At 46.4% G+C, this 25,710-nt stretch overlaps 1 protein-coding gene across 5 annotated transcripts in view; it reads right to left on the reverse strand.

Moving 5' to 3' along the window:
• The window catches only part of NOS1 (nitric oxide synthase 1), a 198,683-nt gene that overhangs the window by 67,458 nt on the left and 105,515 nt on the right, over window positions 1-25,710 (reverse strand). For all 5 annotated transcript variants that reach the window (XM_082416753.1, XM_082416750.1, XM_082416751.1 and 2 more), the window contains exon 3: window positions 12,682-12,808. In XM_082416753.1, the coding sequence (XP_082272879.1) occupies window positions 12,682-12,808 (127 nt within the window). The remainder of the gene's footprint in view (window positions 1-12,681; window positions 12,809-25,710) is intronic.

Consider the following 25,710-nt stretch of genomic DNA (forward strand, 5'->3'; position numbering starts at 1 on the left):
CACAAGGGTGTCATCTGCAAAATGGGGACAGGGCTTCTTGCCCTATCTGCCTCACATTAGCAATATAATCATTAGCAATACATCTTTACCTAAATTAGCAACATGATGCCTAGATCAGCAATATAATAATTAGCCAAATCACAACAACAATAATAATAACACTAATGAACTTTTTGGGAGCATTTATTCTGTGCCAGGCCTTGTAGAGTTAAGAGTGGCTCTAGGGCTCCATGGCCTGGGTTCAAGTCCCATCTTGCCCACTTACTAGTCAAGTGACCTTCTTCAAGCTATTCAACCCTTTGGGCCTCAGTTTATTCATCTGTAAAATGGGAACGATAACAGTACTCCATTCGGTTGGGCTGGGGATTAAATGAGACTGTGGACCTAAAGTGCTTGGCACAGTGCCTGCCTCCGCTCAACAAATGTTAGCTTTTATCGTGACAGCAGATGCTATCATTTCATACAGTATCTCATTTCTTCCTCCCCACTACTCCACGAGCCCATAAGCCACTATGAGCCTCAGCACAGATGCTACTCAGTTGTCTGACCACGGTCACCAGGAGGAGGAAGCCAAACGTAGGCTGACCCCATAGCTGAGCTCTTGAGCCCAGTGCTGTGCATGAGTCCAGGGATTAGAATGACCACACCTCCTGCAGGGTGGTATCGTTATCAGCGTTACTGTTATTTTTATCCAGACATCATTACGTGCAGTGAGTCAGGGCTGACTTAGAAGATTTCCCTGCAGCACGCTGGGCTGTCGTTGAGAGGCAGAGGGCTCTGCTGGCTTGCCTTCATCCCAGCCTGGCTGGGTCTGGCTGGCCCCTTTTGGTCATCAGCAAAGCCAGCAGCAGCTGGCCGGTTGGGGTGTTTACTCCCAGAGGGGCCCTGGACACCTCTGAAGATTGAGGGCCCATAAGCACTCCCCTTTTGCCTTATACTTTGGAGCTGTGCAGAGAGGCTGGGGTGATGCTGACACTTACCTGGAAATAGGGAAAAGCTTCTCAGCAGATTTTGACATTTTGAAAGCTAGAAAGTCCTATGTCCCCAGGGGTGAGGAAATGCCAGGTTCTTGATGAGGTGGTGGGGATGGGGTGGGGAGGGAGATTTCAAAATAAGAATCATCTCTCTGACTACCTTGTTGCCTTTGTCAGTAAGAGGCCGGAGAGAGGGGCAGCGGGCTGAATAAGAAGGAAGAAACCCAAATGGAAATGCCACTTCCCCCAGGCCCAGGACCCCCCTTGCACCTACTAAGGATTGGATGGATGCTTAATTAGTATCTGAAAATAGACATTCTGCTCCCAAGCAGGGCACGGTTCTACCCCTACCCCTTAGGAAAGCAAATCAGGCAGGCAAGAAAAATAGATGCTTAATAAGAAGGGAAGCAGAGAAGGGCTTGTTTCAAATCCTAAAGTTTTGCGGGGAGAATGGACAAACAGCACTTTCTCATGTCCTTAATCTAGGGTAGCATTTCCACTTAGGAGGGTTATTATGTAAGGGGCTTTTAGAAAGTGTCAAAACTCAATATGTGTCTCAGGTGGTATTAGCATCAAAGACAACCTCAGCAATCAAATAATAATCCTTAGCAAGAAAAAGAAACATAGTTTATCAGCCATCGCTGTTCCTTTTAAAACTGTAATGCTTTTCCCCACTTTCTTCTAGGCAAACTCCTACATGATCATCAAAACCCAGATCAAATGTCACCTCTTCCAGTAAACCTTTCCTGATACTGAGGTATTTATGTTCCCACAGTGTCTTGTGTCCCTCTTTATTTTAGGATTAATTGCACTATCCATGCGTCTGTCTCCCCACATTCACCTGTGAAGGTCTCAAGGGCAGGGAGGGCGATGCTTGCTCACCTTTGCTTCCACCCCAAGCTGCGCAGGCGGCAGGTATTGGGTGACTATTTTTTGTGTGATGGGTGAACAGATTCATTCCATCCACCAGCCCAGGCCAGATACAATTTGCAAGGGGATGTTAAAGATAAGCATCACAGAGTCATTCACACACTGTGTCCTAGTGACCAGGGACTTGAGTCTCACTGCCTCTACCCATTGCTGACCCAAACTATTAGCAAGAGAAATAACCACTAGGTAAAGACTAACATCTCAGCCTTCTGAGGCTAATTTAAGAGAAGTTGCCTCTATGGCTCGATTTTCCTTGAGTCTGGACAAACAAGAGTATCAAAGAGGATAGGACAGACCACACTATTCCTTCAGGGACCTAACAGTCGTCTGAGTCAGGAAGTTCTTTCTCATGTCTAGCCTGCATCTGCCCTGCTTCACCTGGGCTCTGTTGCCTTTTGCCCAGTCCTTGGGGAAAAGGCAGACCAGCTGCTCCTCCACCAGCTCCTGTCTCTTCGTGGCTCAGGAAGGCAGGTAGTGGCCGGGTCTCTCTTTGTGTTATTAACAATGCTACCCTCTCCACCGATGCCTAAAAAAGCAGCAAATGTGGGTTACAACTGGGAGGAAGGAAGCTGATTGCAGGAGCTCCAGGTAAAGTGGCTTTGAGCAGGTAGAGAAGAGGCTAAGCATAGGAGCTGGTCTTTCAGGTCAGAAAGAAACATGTTGGGTTTTCTGTTAATTTGCTCAGCCTGGGAAACATTTCTGAGCCCTGTGGCTGTGAGGGTGTCTAGCAGGAGGTAGCTGGGCTGTTTCTTTAGCTCTGGGACTCCAATATAACTGAGTGTTTGGGTCTCCAGCTCTTTTCAGCTCTATTTCTGAGAGGCATTTGGAAAATTGAGTCTTAGACAGCAGAGCCCGGATAATCTCACAGGTCAGTGATTTTGAACCTTTTTTGGGTCACAGACTACAGTGAGGACTTGATAAAGGAGTGAGTGTAAATCCAAGCACTGCTGGTCTGTATGTCATGCTTCCAGGAGCTCCCATGTCTAAAACTGTTTGGCCGTCTTAAACTCAGGAAGACTGTCTTTTCCCCTTTCTCCAGCACCCTTTCTCCTCCAAGGAAATGGAATTTCCATTTTAGAGGAGGCCTTAAGGCAGGTTCTCAGCACCTCCCCCTGATTGCTATAGACTGAATGTTCATGTCCCCCGCAAATTCATCTGTTGAAACCCAACTTCTATGTGATGGTTTTGGAGGTGGAGCCTTTGGGAGGTGATGAGGTCATGAGGGTGGAGCCCTCATGAATGGAATTAGTGCCCTTATGAAAGAAACCCCAGAGAGGTCCCTTGCCCCTTCTGCCATGTGAGGACACAGCCATAGACGGATGTCTATCAACCAAGAAGCAGGCCTGCACTAGACGTTGAATCTGCCAGTGCCTTGATCTTGGATTTCTCAGCCTCCAAAACTGTGGGAAATAAATTTCTGTTGTTTATACGCCACCCAGTCTACGGTATTCTGTCATAGCAGCCCAAATGGACTAAGATACTGATCATTTCGTCATGATGCCTTGCAAAGAAGGTCTCTGGTCCTATTAATCTCCCTGTCCTGTCCTCAGTATTGAACCCTACTCCTCTGGCTTGAAGTTCAAGTTTATGTTTTTCAAGCTGTCACTGTCTAACCAATATGGACCCTCTGAAAGGAAATAGCCATAATCGTGCTATCACTCAGATTTCAGCAGGACCTTAAGGGTCTTTCTGGTGGGGTCAAGGCCTCCTGTGCTTCTTCCCTCTACCCCAGATCTCAGGGGTTACTGCAGACCAGCAATCCCAAACTCTGATACATAGAGGGGGCAGGTAGGTAAGGCAAATCAGTAAAGCCAGCTGGGTAATCTCAAGACAGAACACTTGGTTGCATATTAAACACATAAGAATATTCTTCATTCTCACAAACATGAAATCTTTCACATCTTTCCTGAAATGTGTGAACCTCTTGGTCAGTCTCTACCTGCCACTTGTAATAAAGACATGGATATGAAAAGATTTAACTTTCATCCTAACTATTATAAGAAAACCAACAGCACTAATGTTATGATAAATGACAATGAACAGTTGGCAGTAATGAGAGGGGCACAATAGAGAGTGGTGGGGATTGTGACAAACTGGAGAGCCCACACCCTGTGTAGTGGGGACAGCTGTTACTCAGTCCAGGCAGATTATTGCCCCATAAGAATATAGGCTCAATGTAGTCAGACTGTCCACATTTGTAAGAGAAGTTGTAAATGTGATAATTACATGAAAATTTGAAACATTGGCAATAAACTCAAAGTACAAACATAAATTGTCAATTAGGACAATATAGTACAAACTTAACAAATCATGTCTACAGCCTGGATCTGGCCTGAGGCTACCTCTTTCTGTCCTTTGTCTTGGGAGGGTTTGCATTATGGCAACACCCTTTCCTTTCAGTTAAGAAAGAAAATGTAAAGAAAATTTAAGCTCTATTTGTTCATTTAATCATTAATGGATAATAATAGTCCTTACACTCACAGTATGGCCTGGATTTTTGAGGACAGCATAATAGAAGGCTACAATTGTGCTTGTCCACCAAACATTCCCAGGTGTCCCTGCAAGAGGGGGCGTGCTTGGCCAGTGGCATCATGGGTCTGACCTACTGTGGAATCCCTGATGTCTTTATCTTCCTGGCCAACCATCGGCAGCTAAAGAAAGCAATTCCCACTGAGGCTCTGGAATGTCTCATCCTCCCCTGTGAAGCTACTTAGAGAGGCTATGAGTCATTGCTTATGTGGGCTAGTGGTGAAAGGTGTCGTCCATAGATTAAACATTGAAAGAAAGAGCTTGGCAACCTGGCCTGTGTCATCCAGGGCTTGGGACAGGGAGAGGGAAGGAAGAGGATGACCTGCTGAGTGGCCATTCCACCCATACTTTGCTCCGGTGCAGGGGAGGGGTGGGAAATTCACATGCCAGGGTTGCTCTGGTCTGGACTGTTACCTGCCTGGGCAGGTGAGAAAAAGGGTCTGCTAATCTCTAGCCAGATCTAGCCACTCTCACCATATTGACTCTACTGTTAAAACATTTCTCAGAAAATTGGCAGAGACTGAAGAGTTTGATAACACACCAAGCTGGCGAGGCTGTGGGGAAACAGTCATTTGCCTGCTTAGCAGGTGGGAATGGTGCAACCTCTGTGGTGAGCAGTTTGGCCATTTCTGCCCAAGTCACAAATGTATATGACCTTTGAGTCAACAATTCTGCTACTAGGAATTTATTCTTTTGATAAGCCCACCCATGTGTCAATTAGGTATTTGCACAATGTCATGCATTATAGCAATGTCATGGCAAAATATTGGCAATGGACCATGTGTCTACTTTGGAGGACTGGCTCAATAAACATGGCAGAGCAATATAATGGAATATTATGCAGCCATGAAGAAAGAACCAGGACTCTTTACCTACTAATGAAGACTAATCTCCAAGATATGTTGATAAGTGAAAGAACAAGGCACAAAACAATACAGCCATATGTTGGAGATACTGTGGGTTCATTTCCAGACCAATAATAATACAGCAAATACCACAATAAAGTACGTGACACTAATTTCTGGTTTCCCAGTGCATACAAATGCTATATGTACTATACTACTATACTGTAGCCAACTAAGTGTGCAATAACCTTGTGTCTTAAAAAATGTACATAATTTAAATTAAAAATAATGCTACTGGAAAAATGGCACCAATAGACTTGCTCAGTGCAGGGTTGCCACAAACCTTCAATTTGTAAAAACAAACAAACAAACAAAAAAAGCAATGAAACAAGGTCTGCCTGTATGATGTGCTCTCATTTGTGTAAAAACATGTGAAAATAGCTCTCTGCACATGGCCCTGGGCTGCCATCTTGGATTGCAGTGTCGTTCGACCCACTTCTGCACACGGCCCGCCTGAGCTGAGGTGCTGGCGGAAGCCATTCCGCACTAGGAAATCCGGTCGGAAGAGCTGGGTGTGAGGCCTCTGCACGTGGCCCCCTGTGAGCAAGTGAAACCCAACTAAGCACAAAGGAAAAAAAAAAGCCATCTCAGAGCTGAGACTATTTTCAAGGCTACTGTATTTCTCTGTGGAACACTGCCTTTGGGGCAAAACAAGGAAGAAGCAGGTGATTCTAATGTGCAGCACAGAAGGAGAGCCACTGCAGGCCAGCTTCTCCAACTCTGAAGGCACTCCAACCGTGTGGCTCACAGGGTCTTGGTGCTCCGGCCGGGTGTCAGGCCTGAGCCTCTGAGGTAGGAGAGCAGAGTTCAGGACATTGGACCACCAGAGACCTCCCGGCCCCACGTAATATCAATCGACAAGAGCTCCCCCAGAGATCTCTGTCTCAACGCTAAGACCCAGCTCCACTCAACGACCAGCAAGCTCCAGTGCTGGACTCCCCATGCCAAACAACTAGCAAAACAGGAACACAACCCCACCCATTAGCAGAGAGGCTGCCTAAAATCATAATAAGTTCACAGACACCCCAAAACACACCACCGGACGCAGTCCTGCCCACCAGAAAGACAAGATCCAGCCTCATCCACCAGAATACAGGCACAAGTCCCCTCTACCAGGAGGCCTACACAACCCACTGAACCAACCTTACCCACTGGGGGCAGACACCAAAAACAACGGGAACTATAAACCTGCAGCCTGTGAAAAGGAGACCCCAAACACAGTGAGTTAAGCAAAATGAGAAGACAAAGAAATACTCAGCAGATGAAGGAGCAAGGTGAAAACCCACCAGACCAAACAAATGAAGAGGAAATAGGCAGTCTACCTGGAAAAGAATTCAGAATAATGACAGTAAAGATGATCCAAAATCTTGGAAAAAGAATAGACAAAATGCAAGAAACATTTAACAAGGATCTAGAAGAACTAAAGAGCAAACGAACAATGATGAACAACACAATAAATGAAATTAAAAATTCTCTAGAAGGGATCAATAGCAGAATAACTGAGGCAGAAGAACGGATAAGTGACCTGGAAGATAAAATAGTGGAAATAACTACTGCAGAGCAGAACAAAGAAAAAAGAATGAAAAGAATTGAGGACGGTCTCACAGACCTCTGGGACAACATTAAATGTACCAACATTCGAATTATAGGGGTCCCAGAAGAAGAAGAGAAAAAGAAAGGGACTGAGAAAATATTTGAAGAGATTATAGTGGAAAACTTCCCTAATATGGGAAAGGAAATAGTCAATCCAGTCCAGGAAGCACAGACAGTCCCATACAGGATAAAACCAAGGAGAAACACGCCAAGACACATATTAATCAAATTATCAAAAATTAAATACAAAGAAAAAATATTAAAAGCAGGAAGGGTAAAGCAACAAATAACATACAAGAGAAACCCCATAAGGTTAACAGCTGATCTTTCAGCAGAAACACTGCAGGCCAGAAGGGAGTGGCAGGACATATTTAAAGTGATGAAAGGGAAAAACCTACAACCAAGATTACTCTACCCAGCAAGGATCTCATTCAGATTCAAGAGAGAAATTAAAATCTTTACAGACAAGCAAAAGCTAAGAGAATTCAGCACCACCAAACCAGCTTTACAACAAATGCTAAAGGAACTTTTCTAGGCAGGAAACACCAGAGAAGGAAAAGACCTACAATAACAAACCCAAAACAATTAAGAAAATGGTAATAGGAACATACATATCGATAACTACCTTAAATGTAAATGGATTAAATGCTCCCACCAAAAGACATAGACTGGCTGAATGGATACAAAAACAAGACCTCCCGTATATATTCTGTCTACAAGAGACCCACTTAAGACCTAGGGACACATACAGACTGAAAGTGAGGGGATGGAAAAACATATTCCATGCAAATGGAAATCAAAAGAAAGCTGGAGTAGCAATTCTCATATCAGACAAAATAGACTTTAAAATAAAGACTATTACAAGAGACAGAGAAGGACACTACATAATGATCAAGGGATCAATTCAAGAAGAAGATATGACAATTGTAAATATTTATGCACCCAACATAGGAGCACCTCAATACATAAGGCAAATGCTAACAGCCATATAAGGGGAAATCGACAGTAACACAATCATAGTAGGGGACTTTAACACCCCACTTTCACCAATGGACTGATCAACCAAAATGAAAATAAATAAGGAAACACAAGCTTTAAATGATACATTAAACAAGATGGACTTAATTGATATTTATAGGACATTCCATCCAAAAACAACAGAATACACTTTCTTCTCAAGTGCTCATGGAACATCCTCCAGAATAGATCATATCTTGGGTCACAAATCAAGCCTTGGTAAATTTAGGAAAACTGAAATCATATCAAGTATCTTTTCCGACCACAACGCTATGAGACTAGATGTCAATTACAGGAAAAAAAACTGTAAAAAATGCAGACACATGGAGGCTAAACAATATGCTACTAAGTAACCAAGAGATCACTGAAGAAATCAATGAGGAAATTAAAAAAAACCTAGAAACACATGACAATGAAAACATGACGGCCCAAAACCTATGGGATGCAGCAAAAGCAGTTCTAACAGGGAACTTTATAGCAATACAATCCTACCTCAAGAAACAAGAAAAATCTCAAATAAACAACCTAAGCTTACACCTAAAGCAATTAGATGGAGAAAAGGGAACCCTCTTGCACTGTTGGTGGGAATGTAAATTGATACAGCCACTATGGAGAACAGTATGGAGGTTCCTTAAAAAACTAAAAATAGAACAATCATATGACCCAGCAATCCCACTACTGGGCATATACCCTGAGAAAACCATAATTCAAAAAGAGTCATGTACCACAATGTTCATTGCAGCACTATTTACAATAGCCAGGACATGGAAGCAACGTAAGTGTCCATCAACAGGTGAATGGATAAAGAAGATGTGGCACATATATACAATGGAATATTACTCAGCCATAAAAAGAAATGAAATTGAGTTATTTGTAGGGAGGTGGATGGACCTAGAGACTGTCATACAGAGTGAAGTAAGTCAGAAAGAGAAAAAAAAATACCATATGCTAACACATACATATAGAATCTAAAAAAAAAAAAAAAAAAAAAAAAAAAGGTTCTGAAGAACCTAGGGGCAGGACAGGAATAGAGACTCAGATGTACAGAGTGGACATGAGGACACGGGGATGGGGAAGGGGAAGCTGGGACGAAGTGAGAGAGTGGCATGGACATATATACACTACCAAATGTAAAATAGATAGCTAGTGGGAAGCAGCCACATAGCATAGGGAGATCAGCTCGGTGCTTTGTGACCACATAGAGGAATGGGATAGGGAGGGTGGGAGTGAGGCACAAGAGGGAGGAGATATGGGGATATATGTTTATGTAGAGCTGATTCACTTTGCTATAGAGCAGAAACTAACACACCACTGTAAAGCAATTATACTCCAATAAAGATGTTAAAAAAAAAATAAAGCAATTAGAGAGAAAAGAACAAAAAGCCCCCAAAGTTAGCAGAAGGAAAGAAATCATAAAGATCTGATCAGAAATAAATGAAAAAGGATAAGGAACCAAGATGGTGGAGTAGAAGGATGTGCTCTCACTCCCTCTTGTGAGAATGCCAGAGTCACGGCTAGCTGCTGGACAGTCATTGATAGAAGGACACTGGAGCTCACCAGAAAGGGTACCCCACATCCAAAGACAAAGGAGAAGCCACAATGAGACAGTAGGAGGGGCACAATCACAGTAAAATCAAATCCCATAACTGCTGGGTGGGTGACTCACAGACTGGAGAACACTTATACCACAGAAGTCCACCCACTGGAGTGAAGGTTCTGAGCCCCAAGTCAGATCCTCAGCAAAATACTAGCAAACAGAATCCAACAACACATTAAAAGGATCATACACCATGATCAAGTGGGATTTATCCCAGGGATGCAAGGATTCTTCAACATACGCAAATCAATCAATGTGATACACCATATTAACAAATTGAAGAAGAAAAACCATAGGATCATCTCAATAGATGCAGAAAAAGCTTTTGAGAAAATTCAACACCCATTTATGATAAAAACTCTCCAGAAAGTGGGCGTAGAGGGAACCTACCTCAAGATAATAAAGGCCATATACGACAAACCCACAGCAAACAACATTCTCAATGGTGAAAAACTGAAAGCATTTCCTCTAAGATCAGGAACAAGACAAGGATGTCCACTCTCACCACTATTATTCAACATAGTTTTGGAAGTCCTAGCCACGGCAATCAGAGAAGAAAAAGAAATAAAAGGAATACAAATTGGAAAAGAAGAAGTAAAACTGTCACTGTTTACAGATGACATGATACTATACATAGAGAATCCTAAAAATGCCACCAGAAAACTACTAGAGCTAATCAATGAATTTGGTAAAGTTGCAGGATACAAAATTAATGCATAGAAATCTCTTGCATTCCTATATACTAATGATGAAAAATCTGAAAGAGAAATTAAGGAAACACTCTCATTTACCATTGCAACAAAAAGAATAAAATACCTAGGCATAAACCTACCTAGGGAGACAAAAGACCTGTGTGCAGAAAACTATAAGACACTGCTGAAAGAAATGAAAGATGATACCAACAGATGGAGAGATATACCATGTTCTTGAATTGGAAGAATCAATATTGTGAAAATGACTATACTACCCAAAGCAATCTACAGATTCAATGCAATCCCTATCAAACTACCAATAGCATTTTTTACAGAACTAGAACAAAAAATCTTAAAATTTGTATGGAGACACAAAAGACCTGAATAGCCAAAGCAGTCTTGAGGGAAAAAAACGGAGCTGGAGGAATCAGACTCCCTGACTTCAGACTATACTACAAAGCTACAGTAATCAGGACAATATTGTACTGGCACAAAAACAGAAACATAGATCAATGGAACAAGGTAGAAAGCCCAGAGATAAACCCACGCACCTATGGTCAACTAATCTATGCCAAAGGAAGCAAGGATATACAATGGAGAAAAGACAGTCTCTTCAAAAAGTGGTGCTGGGAAAACTGGACAGCTACATGTAAAAGAATAAAATTAGAACACTCCTTAACATCAAACACAAAAATAAACTCAAAATGGATTAGAGACCTAAATGTAAGACCGGACACTATAAAACGCTTAGAGGAAAACATAGGCAAAACATAGGCAGAACACTCTATGACATAAATTATAGCAATATCCTTTTTGACCTACCTCCTAGAGAAATGGAAATAAAAACAAAAATAAACAAATGGGACCTAATGAAACTTAAAAGCTTTTGCACAGCAAAGGAAACCATAAACAAGACAAAAAGACAACCCTCAGAATGGTAGAAAATATTTGCAAATGAAGCAACTGACAAAGGATTAATCTCCAAAATATACAAGCAGCTCATGCAGCTCAATATCAAAAAAACAAACAACCCAATCCGAAAATGGGCAGAAGACCTAAATAGACGTTTCTCCAAAGAAGATATACAGATTGCCAACAAACACATGAAAGGATGCTCAACATCACTAATCATTAGAGAAATGCAATCAAAACTACAATGAGGTATCACCTCATACCGGTCAGAATGGCCATCATCCAAAATCCAGAAACAATAAATGCTGGAGAGGGTGTGGAGAAAAGGGAACCCTCTTGCACTGTTGGTGGGAATGTAAATTGATACAGCCACTATGGAGAACACTATGGAGGTTCCTTAAAAAACTAAAAATAGAACTACCATACAACCCAGCAATCCCACTACTGGGCATATACCCTGAGAAAACCATAATTCAGAAAGAGTCATGTACCACAATGTTCATTGCAGCTCTATTTACAATAGCCAGGATATGGAAGCAACGTAAGTGTCCATCGACAGATGAATGGATAAAGAAGATGTGGCGCATATATGCAATGGAATATTACTCAGCCATAAAAAGGAACGAAATTGAGTTATTTGTAGTGAGGTGGATGGACCTAGAGACTGTCATACAGAGTGAAGTAAGTCAGAAAGAGAAAAACAAATACCGTATGCTAACACATATATATGGAATCTAAATAAAAAAAAAAAGATTCTGAAGAACTTAGGGGCAGGACAGGAATAAAGACACAGATGTACAGACATAGAGAATGGACTTGAGGACACGGGGAGGGGGAAGGGTAAGCTGAGACGAAGTGAGAGAGTGGCACTGACATATATACACTTCCAAATGTAAAATAGATAGCTAGTGGGAAGCAGCCGCATAGCACAGGGAGATCAGTTCGGTGCTTTGTGACCAGCTAGAGGGGTGGGATAGGGAGGGTGGGAGGGAGATGCAAGAGGGAGGGGATATGGGGATACAGGTATACCTATAGCTGATTCAATTTGTTATACAGCAACAACTAACACAACAATGTAAAGCAATTATACTCCAATAAAGATGTTAAAAAAAAGTGAAAATAATGTTTGTGTATTTGTTTGTCTATACATAAAATATTGCTACAAGAACCCCTAAAATGATGATTGATGAACGCTGCTCGCCTCTGGGGAGGGAAACTGTGTGGCTGGGAAGACGGGAGAGAGAAAAAGTTTTTACCATGTGTCTTTTATATCTTTTAAATTTAGAACCATGTGAATGTCTTTCCTGGTAGAAACAGAAGGAAAATTTGAAAACTAGCAAGCTCTCAAAGTAAACTCAACCATATCAAAGCCAAAATCCATAGCCCAGGATAAGCACTCCCGGCCTCAGCTCCCCACCCCAGCTATCCAGCTACACTGGCTGGTTTCCTCCCCCACGTGGTTTGGGATTTGTCTCCCCAGGAGGATTCAGGGAGCCGTGGAGCGTGGGTGCCAGGCTGGCACCACCACTTACCTGCTCCTTCTCTGAATACGGGTTGTTGAGGACGACTGGCATGTTGCCCTTCCCCCACAGGTCATTGAAGACTCGGTCGTTCTCCACACCGAGGGGCAGCGGTTTGTGTGATTTGCCATCCAGATCTCTGAAAGGCAAGGCAGGGGACGTGAGGAAGACACGACGTCTGGAGTGACGGGCTGGTCAGCCTGCTCTGAAAGTCCTGAGTCAGTGCAGAACCTTCAGGGCTCACCCACCTGACTCTACGCGGAGACGGGGAGCTTTGGACCTGCAGCCTGCCGCTTCGTAGGATCAAGCGTGAAGGTGAGCTCATCCAACTTGGCACTGATGGCTGGCACATACCCATTTTGTGGACATCGTTTTAGGATGACCACGACATAGATTTTGTTCTTCCCTCCCTCTTCCCTCATTCCCTCCTCTAGGAACACAAGGAGCCCCTCTCCTAGCAGAATCCTATGCAGAACCCCTGGGCAGCTTAACATCCCTGAAACTTAATGATAGAAGACACAGGAAGCAAGAGGGATAGGGTTGGAAACCAGTCCTGCGGGCCAAGGTGATGAGTCATACAAACGCCATCTAGAGCATTGATCACAAGACTAGTGATACCAGCCCAGGATCAACAGGAATGATTCTGAAAATAAGGGGAACATAGCAACAGAAATAATAATACTATTAATAACGACAGCGTTTATTAAGTACTTACTATGTGTCAAGCACTTTACATATGTTTTAGTGAATTTAGTCCTTGGGACAACCGTATGAGGTAGGTATGAATGGTAATCACTATTTTACAGATGGCATAAGTGAGACAGAAGCTAAGTCGCTCAAGGTCACAGTATTCCAGCCTACTCCCCACATTTATTCTGAAGTGGAGGCTCTTACTAATACCGTCACTAATCACCATCGTCACCACCACCGTCACCATCACCACCATCATCCTCATGACTGTCATCACCAGCACCATCGTAATCATCACCATCCAACTTCTCCCTATCAGCATAACCCTGTCACCATAGCCATCACCACCATCCCCATCAGCACCAGTATCATTAGCCTCATCATCACCAACGCTATTGCCAAAATCATTCTCCTCCTTCTCATCATCACCTTCATCAAATCAGAATCTTCATCATCCTCATCATCCTCTTACATCATCACCATCATCATCATCTTCATTACCACCATCATCTTCCTTACAATCGTTATCAGATGAGGAAACTGAGGCTCAGAGAGTTTAAATCACTAGCCTAAGTCTCACAGCTAGGGATGATGGAGTTGGGATTCAAACCCAGGCTTGTTCCTGACTCTGGAGGTTGACTTCTTAACAATGAAGCTTTCCTGGCTCTCTGCCCTTGAACTCTGATAGGTTCAAGAAGAGGCTATCTTGGCTAGATTCCACAGGCTGACCATCCTCAGAGATGGAGAGAAGTCATGGCTGAAACGGGACTGACTTTGCATCAAAACCCAGACCTCCCAATCAGTCCTGTCTCATCTCTGTTCTCCTGCCCTCTGAGCACTGCCCTCCTGCTTCCTAACGATCTGCCTCTTTTTAACCCTCCCATCCAGTTTCACTCTATGGTATCTGTCTGTTCCCCAGCTTTGGGTCATGTGGCTTGCTCTGTCGTCCATCTCAGTTTTGGTCCCAAGTGTCGAGGCTGGCCATATCCAGCCTTCTGTTCTATGTTCCCAGCTTTGGGGACTCCTGATCCTGGCTCCATAATCTCCTCCAAACCCCGATCTGGTGCTGACAGTCATTTGGGATGAATCAGAAGCCAGGGCCCAAGCTCTGAGTACAAGGCCGTTAAGTGGCCCCTCTGGCTGCTCACAAGGAGGGGGTGCTAACCAGAACCCCCTCCTTGCTTTGTTTCACAGCATTCTGGTGGCCCACGTCAAAGCCACTTCTGCTCCCCTTGCTTGGAGAGGTCTGCAATTGTCAGAGGGAACATTCTGTTTTACCCTCTTTAAAATGTCACCAAAACACACCAGGAGTGGTTCTTGATTACAGACATTTCCCAAGTCAATGGTTTACCTACATGGTGATAAACAGAGGAATTGTCTGCTGAGATGGCTGCTCTAAATGTCACTCCAGTCCCTCTCAGCTCTAAAACTCCTGATCCTAGGATATCACATGACCATAAATGGGGATTCAGCAGAGAAGAGAAGAGGTTAGTACTGTTTGAGTGTCCGTAATGTAGCAGGTGCCAGCACAGAAGTTATTTCATTTAATCTCAACAGATATTAAAAGCCCTATTTTACAGATGTAAAAACTGAGCTCAGAGAGGTTAGTAAATTTCCCAAGGTCCAGCAGTAAGCACACAGCAGAGCTGGGATTTGAAACTAGGTCTAACTGATGCTCGGCTCAGATCCTTCTTTTTTTTTTAAACAGAGACAGGAAAAAAGAATCAGGATGCTTACACTAAGCCAGAGGCGAAAGAGCAAGGAATCCAACATCTCTCACTGAATGAGGTCAGTTTACAAAAATTACAGGGTTAAAATTACCTAGGCAACTCTGAAACCGCTCACATGGCTTGTCTTGTGTGAATCTGCAGGGAGAATTACTTTTATCAACCTTTTTTTTTTTTTTTAAAGCCTTTAACACCTTTGTTGAAATAATGCATTTGAAGTGTTCTGTCAACACAAACTTATTTAAGAGTCCTACGATGAGCAGGGGAAGAATATTTTTAACGTGGGACCATAGGGAACATACATTAGCGCCTGACGTGGAGCTATTTTGCTTCCTGCACCCGGGGACAAAATCAGAAGTAGAGTTAGGTACATTCTCAGCTCCCACCCCCACCCCAAGTCTGTCAGTGATAACCAGGTCTGAGGGGAATATGTGGTTTATGGCCATGAATTTGTTCAGCCTGGGAGGTATCTTCTTGCTGGGTTCGTATGGGCCGTTCAGCCTACTGGTTAAGACATGGGCTGTGGATTGGGTAGAGCTGGATTCAACTCTTAGCTTCGCTGGTCATAAGCTGTGTGACTTTGGATATTTTCGATACTTAACCTTTCTAATTCTCAGTATACTCATCTCCAAAATAGGGTTAATAATAATACCCAGTTCACGGGGTTACTGCAATGGTTAAATGAGGTAAAGCTTATGGTGCTTAGCCTGTGGCATCTGCTATTGCTTTGACTACTAATTTGCTTACAGGCTGATCAGACAGAAACAGAGAAAGGAAAATGCTAGTTCTTTATAAAACAGTCAAGATTCCTCTAAGCCAGCACAGTCTAGGAGAACTTCCTGAGTCAATGGAAACATTCCGTGTCTGCCTGTGTTGTCGGTTTTTTAGCCTCGGCCCACATGAGGCAACTGAATACTTGAAATGTGCCTATTGTCACTGAGGAATTGCATTTTTAATTTTATTTCACTTTATAGCTAGCGGCATCGCATTGGGCAGTGCTGGCCGAAGGCTTAACGTCTCTAAAGACTGAAGACATATAAGGCTTCCACCTGAGAAAGGGGCGTCTTCCCTGGGGGCTTATGGGGGCCCAGGCAGGATGTCTGTACTCAGACCTTTCTTTTTTTTTTAATTGAAGTATAGTTAATTTACAATGTTGTGTTAGTTTCAAGTGTACAGCAAAGGGATTCAGTTACACATACATATATTCTTTTTCCGATTCCTTTCCATTATAGGTTGTTACAAGATATTGAGTATAGTTCCCTGTGCTATATAGCAGGACCTTGTTTTTTACCTATTTTATATATAGTAGTGTGTATATGTTAATCCCAAACTCTTAATTTATCTCCCCTCTCCCACTGTCCCCTTTGGTAGCCATAAGTTTTTTTCTATGTCTGTGAGTCTATTTCTGGTTTGTAAATAAGTTCATTTGTGTCATTTTTTTAGATTCCACATATAAGTGATATCATATGATATGTGTCTTTCTCTGTCTGACTTAACTTCAGTTAGTATGATAATCTCTAGGTCCATCCATGTTGCTGCAAATGGCACTATTTCATTCTTTTTTTATGGCTGAGTAATATTCCATTGAGTTACCACGTATCATGTCTTGTTCACAGAGCCCAGAAATTTGGGAATTCTCTGCTTCCTTTCTAAACTCACACCTCCCATCACCCTTAGCCCTGATCTCCACTCTCCTCTCTTCCCAATGAGCACACTATGTCCACCCCTACATTTATCCTTGCCCTCCCCAGGATGTCCTTTCATTTCCCTCTGCTGCGAGCCAACTCCTATTCGCCCTTCAAGGCCCATTTCACATGCCACCTCTCCTGGGGGTTACACAAGGTCATGCTTGTAAAATGCCTAGTACATAGTCAGCACTAACCAAACATGAACTAAATTTATCTTTATTTACAGCTAAGGAAATTGAAGCCCAGAGAGATTAAGTAACTTGTCGAGATCACACCACCAGTGAGAAGTGGAGGAAGCTTGGAAATCAAATGTCTCCTCCTCGCTGTTCCCCCAGCTGAGACTCACTGTGAACAGGGCCTATGGGGAAGGGGAGCCGTTTGACTGGACCTCACACTCGTGAAGAACCTCAAATCTAGATCGCAAATATCCCCCCCAAATGAGGCGGAGGTGGTGAATGTATTTATCAGCTAAATGCAATTTTGGTAACTCCAACGTATCATTGCTTCATTTAAGTAAACACCCTGGGAGCCCACAGATGGAAGTGGATGGGGCCTGGCTTGACTTCTGAGAAGCCTGGATGGTGACTCTCCTTTGCCAGTATTCTTGAGGCTCCGTCCTGCCCAGCTGCCTGAGGGGTCTTGATTTTGATCAGGGTTTCTCAGCCTGGAGCTCTTGATATTTGGCGTCTGATAATTCTTTGTGGTGAGGGCTGTCCTGTGCATTGTAGGATGTTTAGCAGTATCCCTGGTCTCTCCCCACTAGATACCAGTAACATCCCCCATCACCCCACCACCAGTTGTGACAACCAAAAATGTCTAGACATTGCCCAACGTCCCCGTGGGCAGGGGGAGAAATATACTCCTCCCTGTTGAGAAGCACAGCTTAGCTGCAGCCGAGGACCCCAATCCCATGCTTCCCAGTTCCTTCCATCCTTGCTCCACGCCCACCCAAGGGTCTATGAGGATTTATTTACTAGTTGTCCCTTGTTTCCAGATGGGACTGAGGAACCTGCCTTCACTAAGTGGCTGCCACGTACTCTCAGTGTCCTTACCCCCCTGGAAAGGCCACCCTCCAGTGGACTTGGCAATCTGGTAGACCAGCGAGGCCAGAGCCATCATGTGGTCATGTCTGGTGGTTCTCAAACTTCAGGGTGCATCAGAATCCATTGAAGGGCTTGTTAAAATTCCCCTGAGCCCACCCCCTGGAGAGTCTGAAATAGTGGGAAGCCTGAAATCTGCATTGTCAAAAGCACCCCACATCGGCCACGGATACCCTTGAAGACCCGTTTCTCTTGGAGAGCTCTGAGCTAGACTCTTGTAGTGAGCCGCAAGGTCCCCTCCTGGTTAGAAATGTCACCCTCCCCCCAGGTCCTCCGCTGCCCCCCTTACCCTCCCCCCATAGGATCAGGTAGGATGCCCTCCCTCCTACCTGGTGAGCATTTTCTCTGCTCTTTGGCAAGGACTAAACTAAAGCCCTTTTCTTCCACTTGACTACCTGGATCATCATACTCAAGCCAAGAGTCGGTCTAGCATCTCTAAACCTTCTAAGGACCTTTGCCAGATCCTTCCAACCGAGGCTCCCCTGATCTCTCACGCAAGGGGGATGGGGGTCCCGGGCCTGACTCCACAGGGAGTTTGCACGTATGCCGGTCGGCCCAGTGCTGACCACTAACCCACCCCGAGGACCCAGGATGGGGAGCAGGTGGGCCCGGCCTGTGTGCAGGGCGCAGCCTGGAGGTGGGGACGGCCTGCTCCGGCCCAAGCAGGCGAGGAGGCCGCCAAGGAGCAGCCGGCCCTGGCAGGAAGCCCTGCCCGCATCTCTCGGCAGACACCGCGCTCTCGCCAAGCCCCCTTCTCGCCCTCCACACTCCAACGGCCTTTGGCTTCCGCCTCTACCTGGTTGCGGATGATGGGAGCTGAGCTGAAGCTGGAAGACTTGGGGGCGGTGGACGTGGGTGTGGGGTCGCTGTGCAGCTTTCCTGCTAGATTTCATCCCGCCGGAGTGGGGGGAAGTTCTTGATAAAGAGAAAAGTATGCTCTTCAGAGCGGGAATTCCATGGCAAGTGCTGTAGCTGAGAAGTGAGGCGAGGGCCTCTGAGCTCAGGAACAACCATGACTCTCATTCCTAACGTCACCAAAGCTGGGCAGGGACTTCCCTGGTGGCGCAGTGGTTAAGAATCCGCCTGCCAATGCAGGGGACACGGGTTCGAACCCTGGTCTGGGAAGATCCCACATGCCGCGGAGCAACTAAGCCCGTGCGCCACAACTACTGAGCCTGTGCTCTAGAGCCCGCAAGCCACAACTACTGAAGCCCGTGCGCCTAGAGCCCATGCTCTGCAACAAGAGAAGCCACTGCAATGAAGAAAAAAAAAAAAAAAAAAAGCGGGGCAGGATTCTCCAGCTCGTGTCTATAGGCTCCAGGCTGGGGGGCTGGGGCTGAGTTTGGACCCCAGCTCCCATGGCTGATTGCCTCGCCAGGATGTGGGCTTCTTGCTAACAGCTCTTCTGATCTATTTTTTGAGAGGCTCGAAATCGGTTTTAATGTAAAACCTCTTGATTTATCTATTTTGCCACAAATTCACTTTTTCAGTAAACTCTGCAGGCCAGATAAAACTCATGGGAGATCTACTCATGACCTTCAACCCCCAGTATGTGACCTCTGACCTAAAGGGATGTCACAGTTCCTCCTCCTGGAGTGATGTTCCAGAGAGGTCGAAGGCAGCAGTAAACCTTCCGGGTATGGCTTCACAGGAGGTGGACCGGTCAGGTACTTGGCCTGCAATAAGCATGGCTACCGTTGACCTTCAGGAAGAAGCTGAACGGTTGTTCTGGAAGGAATCTTAGGGCTCATCTTGTGCATGTACCATTTTTACCGATGGAGGAAGTAAGTAAGGCCCAGAGAGGTCAAGGGGTTTTCCTGAAATATGTAGCTGGTGAGTGGCAAAGGGGGCGGGGGGGGGGGGGTGGCGGCAGGTGGATCTAGAAGCAAGGCCACTGAACCCAGTCCAGTGAGACGTGATGGTGATGGTGACGGGGACAGCTATCGGCCTGTCCCGGGCCTGGCCACGGCACTGCTCGGGGAGGGGGCTTGGCGGGTGAACACGGTAGGCTGAGTAACAGCCTCCAAAGATACCCAGTCCTAGTCTCTGGAACCCATATATGTTACCTTGCGTGGACAAAGCATCTTTGCAGCTGTGCTTCAATTAAGGATCTTGAAAATAGATTATCCTGGATTATCTGGTTGGGCCCAAAAAGTTGTTACAACTATCTTTATAAGAAGGAAGCAGAGGGAGATTTGACCACAGAAGAGGAAGGCCATGTGACCATGGAGCAAAACGGTAGGTGTGCTGCTGGCTTTGAAGACGGTGGAAGGGGCCATAAGCCAAGGGATGCAGGGGATGCAGCTCTAGAACCTGGGAAAGGCCAGGAAACAGCATCTCCTCTAGAGCCTCCAGACTTAAGACCTCCAGAATGTAGAGAATAAAGATGTGTTGTTTTAAGGCACCAAGCTTGTGGTCATTTGTTACAGCAGCCACAGGAACGACGGCTGATACAATGAGTGGGTGGTGACAGGGACGGGGGTGGCACGGTGGTGGGATGGTTGATGGCCCCTGCCCAGGTGTCCGACCTCACTGCCTACCACTCTCCTCCTACCGGCTGAACTCAAGCCCCACAGGCCTCCTCCTTTCAGTTCCTTGAACATATCAACCTCATCCCTGCCTCAGGACCTTTGCTCCTGCTGTACCCTCTGCCAGGAACACACTTCCCTAGATTTCACATGGTTCACACCTTCTGGCCTCGGTATAAATGCCTTCAGAGAAGCCTTCCCTGACCTTCCGATCTAATGTGCCACCCAACCCCAAGCCACTTCTCTTGAAGTCAATGTATGACTTCCTTCACATCATGTATCACTAACTAAAATGATTGCATGTGTCTATTTGTTTATTATTCATTTCTTGCCTATGATATCACTCTACAATGGATACTCAGTGGATCGCCAGCTCTTAGGACAGTATCTGAGGCAGAAGAGATGCTCCAGAAATATCCAGCGACTGAAAGATGGAGAGAAGCCCTCCGGTTACATGCAATTTGAGGTGGGTGGGCTTGTTTCCATAGCTCTGCCCCAGAATGAGGGTCTGGGTGCCCACTGGACCAGGTGGCAGGGATGTAGATGGGAGGAGGGCACAAAGCAAGAGCAATAACTGCTATAAACAGGACCTCTGTCCCCCGCCCAGGAAAGGATGGGCTGGGGAAGCCACTCACACTCGAATGTTCAGGGTGAGAATGAAAAGCTGAACCCAGATTCAGCGTGATGACAAAGTTAACCGGAGTCAATTCCTTAGTTGAAAAATGCCACCAGAGTGATTCAAAGCCATGAGGCATGTCAAGTGCAGCCTAGGAGGAGATTCTCTAATGCAGACAGTCCTGGAATCAATGCTGTCAATGGTTGGTCTGAGATCAGTTCTCCAGGGGGGGCTGTCTTTAGTAGATGACAACCTCAGGGCCTCGGTTTCCCCTTCAGACTGAGAAAATATTCTGATGTCCTCAGAAATTTGATGGCTAGTGGTCAAGGGCACTGTGGGCAACAGTGCAATCTACAAAGTTAGTAGAGGTCAAGAGCATGGGTTTAGGGTCGAGTTCCGGCTTTGCCATGGGCTGGCTGTGTGACCTGGCACAAGTGACTGCACCTCTCTGAGCCTTGGTTTCCTTATCAGGAAAACAGGGTGCTATGCAGAGAAAGTGAATTACTTGATGTAAAGACCATAGCCTGGGGCCAGGCCCACCTGGAGTGCTCAGCAGAGGCTGACCAACATGACGATGATAAAACTCAGGCTTGTCATAGAAGGAGGCCACCTCCCCCAACTAAGCTGATTCTCTAGGGTTGAAATTGACTTCTGTTCCTCCAGCCACATTCCCTTGTCTGGTTTCTCTTTAACTGTAGACACTCACTGTGAGACGTCTAGGTAGAACCTGGATAGAACCCTGTGGCCAGTGCTGTGTGACCCTGGGCAAGTTGCTTCACCTCTCTGAGCTTTAGTTCCTTCTTATATAAACGGGGGCTAAAACTACAGGTGCTACTTAGGGAGCTGAATTCATGCAAGCTCTGAAGAGCTGACTGTTGCGAAGGTACTCTTGTAAGTAACCAAGGGCCCTGTGAGCGGATGAGAAGTTATCAGAGCGCAGGGCGAGGTTCACCAGCTAGTCCAGATGGATGCTGGACCGGAGACCTTGGCCTCTTTAGAACCCTCCTTCAGGGCAGCAAGCTGAGCAACCTGGATATCCTCTGACATGCAGCATTTTAAAGTGACCGCTCCCAAGTACAGAAGGTCCCCAAATCACCACCTTCCTTCCTGACCATCCCTCACCTGCTGCTGCCGCCTGCCAGAGCCAACTCCCCCGGGATGAAGGGATGAGACTCTGTCTAAAGTAAATATCACTTCTCTCCATAAATAAGGGCCAGCACACCAAACAACAGGACTAGGGGTGCCCCATGAGGGAAAGGGATTAGACGGAGCAGGGAAATAAGTCCACAGCCAAGAGGAAAGGACGGAGGAAGAAAAGGAGGCCAAGAGGGCAGAAGAGTCAAGGTCGCTGCTGAGAACCAGTGATGGCCCAGCCTCTGCTCAGACCCAGAAGCCACGGACACTGAGTGTGACCTGGATGTGGGGCTCTGGACCTGGCAGGCAGCTGGCCTCATTGTCATGTAACATCTGGGATGCCAGTCTGACCCCACTCCAAACAGCAGCCTGGATGGAGAGGCCCCTGGGAGGACGAGTCATTTCCAGGCAGCCCTGCGCTCCAAGGGGCTTGAATCCTCCCAGGCCAGCAGCCCCAGAGGGGCCCTGAAGAACATGCTGCCTCTGAGTTGCATTTCCTGACTTGGGACACCGATTCGTAACGAGACACTTATCTCAGCCGTGAGCAGACAGTTTGGCAATTTGTGGGAGCGCTTTTGTGGTTGTTACAGTGATGGCAAATGCTCCTGGCATCACAGCGGGAGGGAGGTGGCATGGGGGGGGTGAGGGACCTCCTGCAATACCAGCGACAAACCCACTCAAGGAAGAAGTATCCAGACTGCCACACAAACGTTGGACATCCACTTAGATAAAAAAGCATGCTTAAATTTCTCAGCCAAGATCTCAATTTGGGCTTATGTATAAATTTGGCTTTAAATTATACTGAACTTGCCATGTGCAACTGTTGGGTAAATCAAAGAAAGACAGAACATCGTTTTATCAGGAATCATTCGCCATTTTGGAAAACCACGTCACCAAGGTGACGCTGCAGGTGGCATTTGAGTTGCCAACACAACACACCTGTGTCAATCTGCATTTGACGCCATCGTGTTTGCAGCAAGTCTATCTTTAGGTGCAAACAAGTGACGTTCCGGTGGAGCCATGCCTGTGCACTGATATATTAAATTATAGGCTCTTTTATTATAAATGACTTTTATGCTCTATCTCCTTTATTTTATAGTTAGGGCGTTATATTGATTTACAAAATGTAAAGTGTGGGTAGGTTTTATGCTCCATGAATGAGCTTCTGGTTAGTGAAGGGGACATTTAAAAATATTTGTTAAAAAAAAGGAGGGGAGCTTCGCATCTAGCCATTGAGCTGGGGGAACACATGCTATTACACAACCTTACTCAACCTTAGAGCCATTCATCTTAGTGGGTTTCGTGGAGGCATATGCTTGCCCTGGGTCACTTTCTCCCACAAAAGCAGTTTTTCGGCTACTTTTGGTCAATCACACTGCACGTGAGACTGATGCGGGCTCCCTGGATGGAGGACCCTGAATGGACAAGGGCAGCTGAGAGCTCAGATGTAACCTCCTGAGGTGGTAAAACAGGTCTGCGGGAGCAGGACCCCACAGCAGACTGCTTTGCCCCTCCCTCATTCTTGGGGACACAAGGCTGCTTCCCTGAGATGGTGTTTGGAGAAGCCCCTTGGGGTCTGGCTGCAAAGAGGGCTCCCATTAAAGTTCGTTACACTCGACGATCTCATCTCAGTCTGGTGTCCTGTCTCCGGCCTCTTCCAGCCGACAGTCCTGTCTCCGGACTGTCAGCTGGGAGAGGGAGTCACATTGGCTCCTTGGATGGAGAGCCCAGCTCCTAGTGATAGGAGGGACTTCTCCACATCATACCTGGTGATTCAGGCTCCCGGGGCCAGGGTGGGACTGAAATAGAGCCCCCGGGGGAGGCTCACACCTCACGCCCACCCTGTGCCCAGCTGAGAATCAGAACCAAGTACATGGGACATTAGTACAGGGGTTCAGCTGCCCCGCACGGTGAGATGGCCCCATTCACTGCCTTGCTGCACCTCCTGGGAGAGGTGGTGCTGAGGATGGGGGGCATGTATAGGATTAGGAGGGGAAGGCCGTGCCCAGGAGCCTCTGAGGACGGACACTTCCAATGCCTCCTGGAAAACAAGGCCAGTGATTGATTCTGGACTATAGAGCTGCCTTAGAATTTAAGTCCACGGAGTGAGACCTGGGGGGCCTGCTGGCTGCCCAGAAGCTATCTCAAGGCTCAACACGTCATCTCCACTGGGTGTGTTGCTGTAGGGACCCCTGGGAGGTGGCTGCTTTGAGCGCTGGATTCTAGCCTGGGGGACCTCCCTAGTTGAGGGAGAATCAGGCACCAGGTCCCTGCCACCAGGAGAACCTTGAGGACTGATCCTGGCCCCCAGCTCTGGAAATGGACAGCAGGGCACTGGGGGCCCCCAACTCTGCCCACACCATGGCCTGTGTTTTGGGCCCAAGACTCGCTGTCTCTCGTGGAGACAGGACCCAAGGTGTCGGGCAGGCTCCAGGGTGTGTGCAGGGAACTCACAGGAGTGAGAAGGGGTGGCTGGGAGGGCAGGGGCTGGACAGGCAGCAGGTGCCCTTTGTCTCCCCTCTGCCCAAGCCTTCTGACAGAGACTCCACCTCCCTACTTGGGGTCTTGCTGGCATTGGTTCAGTTTTTGCCCTGGTGTCAGATGCTGGAAAAGCCCCAGGATGCAATGGTGGCCGGGGTGGGCTCCACGGACTGAGGGGCCCACCAATGGGCAGTTTTGGGGTCGCCCCACCAGGAAGGAGGACCGGATCCCATGCAGCTTCTCAAATGTGTCAGGCACACTTGACCGCAGGACCTTGGCACCTGCCGCTCCCTCTGCCTGGAACATCCCTCCCCCATGAAGCTGCGAGCCTCCCTCTCCCACTTCCTCTGGGTCCTCCCATGTTGCCTTCCTAATGAGACCCACCAGCTTCCGATCTGAAATGTCACCCTCCCCAACACTTCCTAACCCCTTCCCTGCTCTATTTATCTACTTGGCACATATGACGAACGGTCTATGTAGTTTACATCTTCATCTTCCCCACTGTACTGTAAGCTCCCAAAGGTCAGGTGGTTTGTCAATTTCATTCACTCTCAAGGTCAGAGGACTTGTCTATTCATTGCTCTATCCCAGTGCCAGAACAGTGTGGCACACAGTAGGTCCTCAACGAACATTTGTTAAACGAATACATTCAGGGGCTTGGGGAGCTACTTTAATCCAGGCCCCCAGGGGACTTCCTGGTGACCTCTAAATGCTCTTGGGACACTCAGGGGTCCTTGAGGAGGGGGCTGGGAAATCTCGGCCTGGATTTCTGGGGGGCTCAGACCTGAGCCTCCCTGTGTAAATAAGAAGGGTCTGCCTAGTAACACTGCAGGCTGAAGGGTCAGGGCTAGACCTTAGATGGGAGTGGAAGAAGGCAGAGAGAAACTGTTCTCTCTCTCCTGACTAGTTCCCGACCACCTGGCCCAGCTGCTGACTCCTCGCCAGAGAAGGAGCTAGAAACACCCACTGTGTTGCCAGCTCTCCTTCCCCAGAGATTCAGAAAATGCCAATCTGGCAAATACAGAGGGGCTGATACCCAGCTCTTCAAGTGCTAGCCTTGGCTCCCATATGACCTGA

The sequence above is a fragment of the Balaenoptera physalus genome (assembly GCF_965194825.1).
Source record: "Balaenoptera physalus genome assembly, chromosome: 12".
NCBI classification, from domain to species: domain Eukaryota; kingdom Metazoa; phylum Chordata; class Mammalia; order Artiodactyla; family Balaenopteridae; genus Balaenoptera; species Balaenoptera physalus.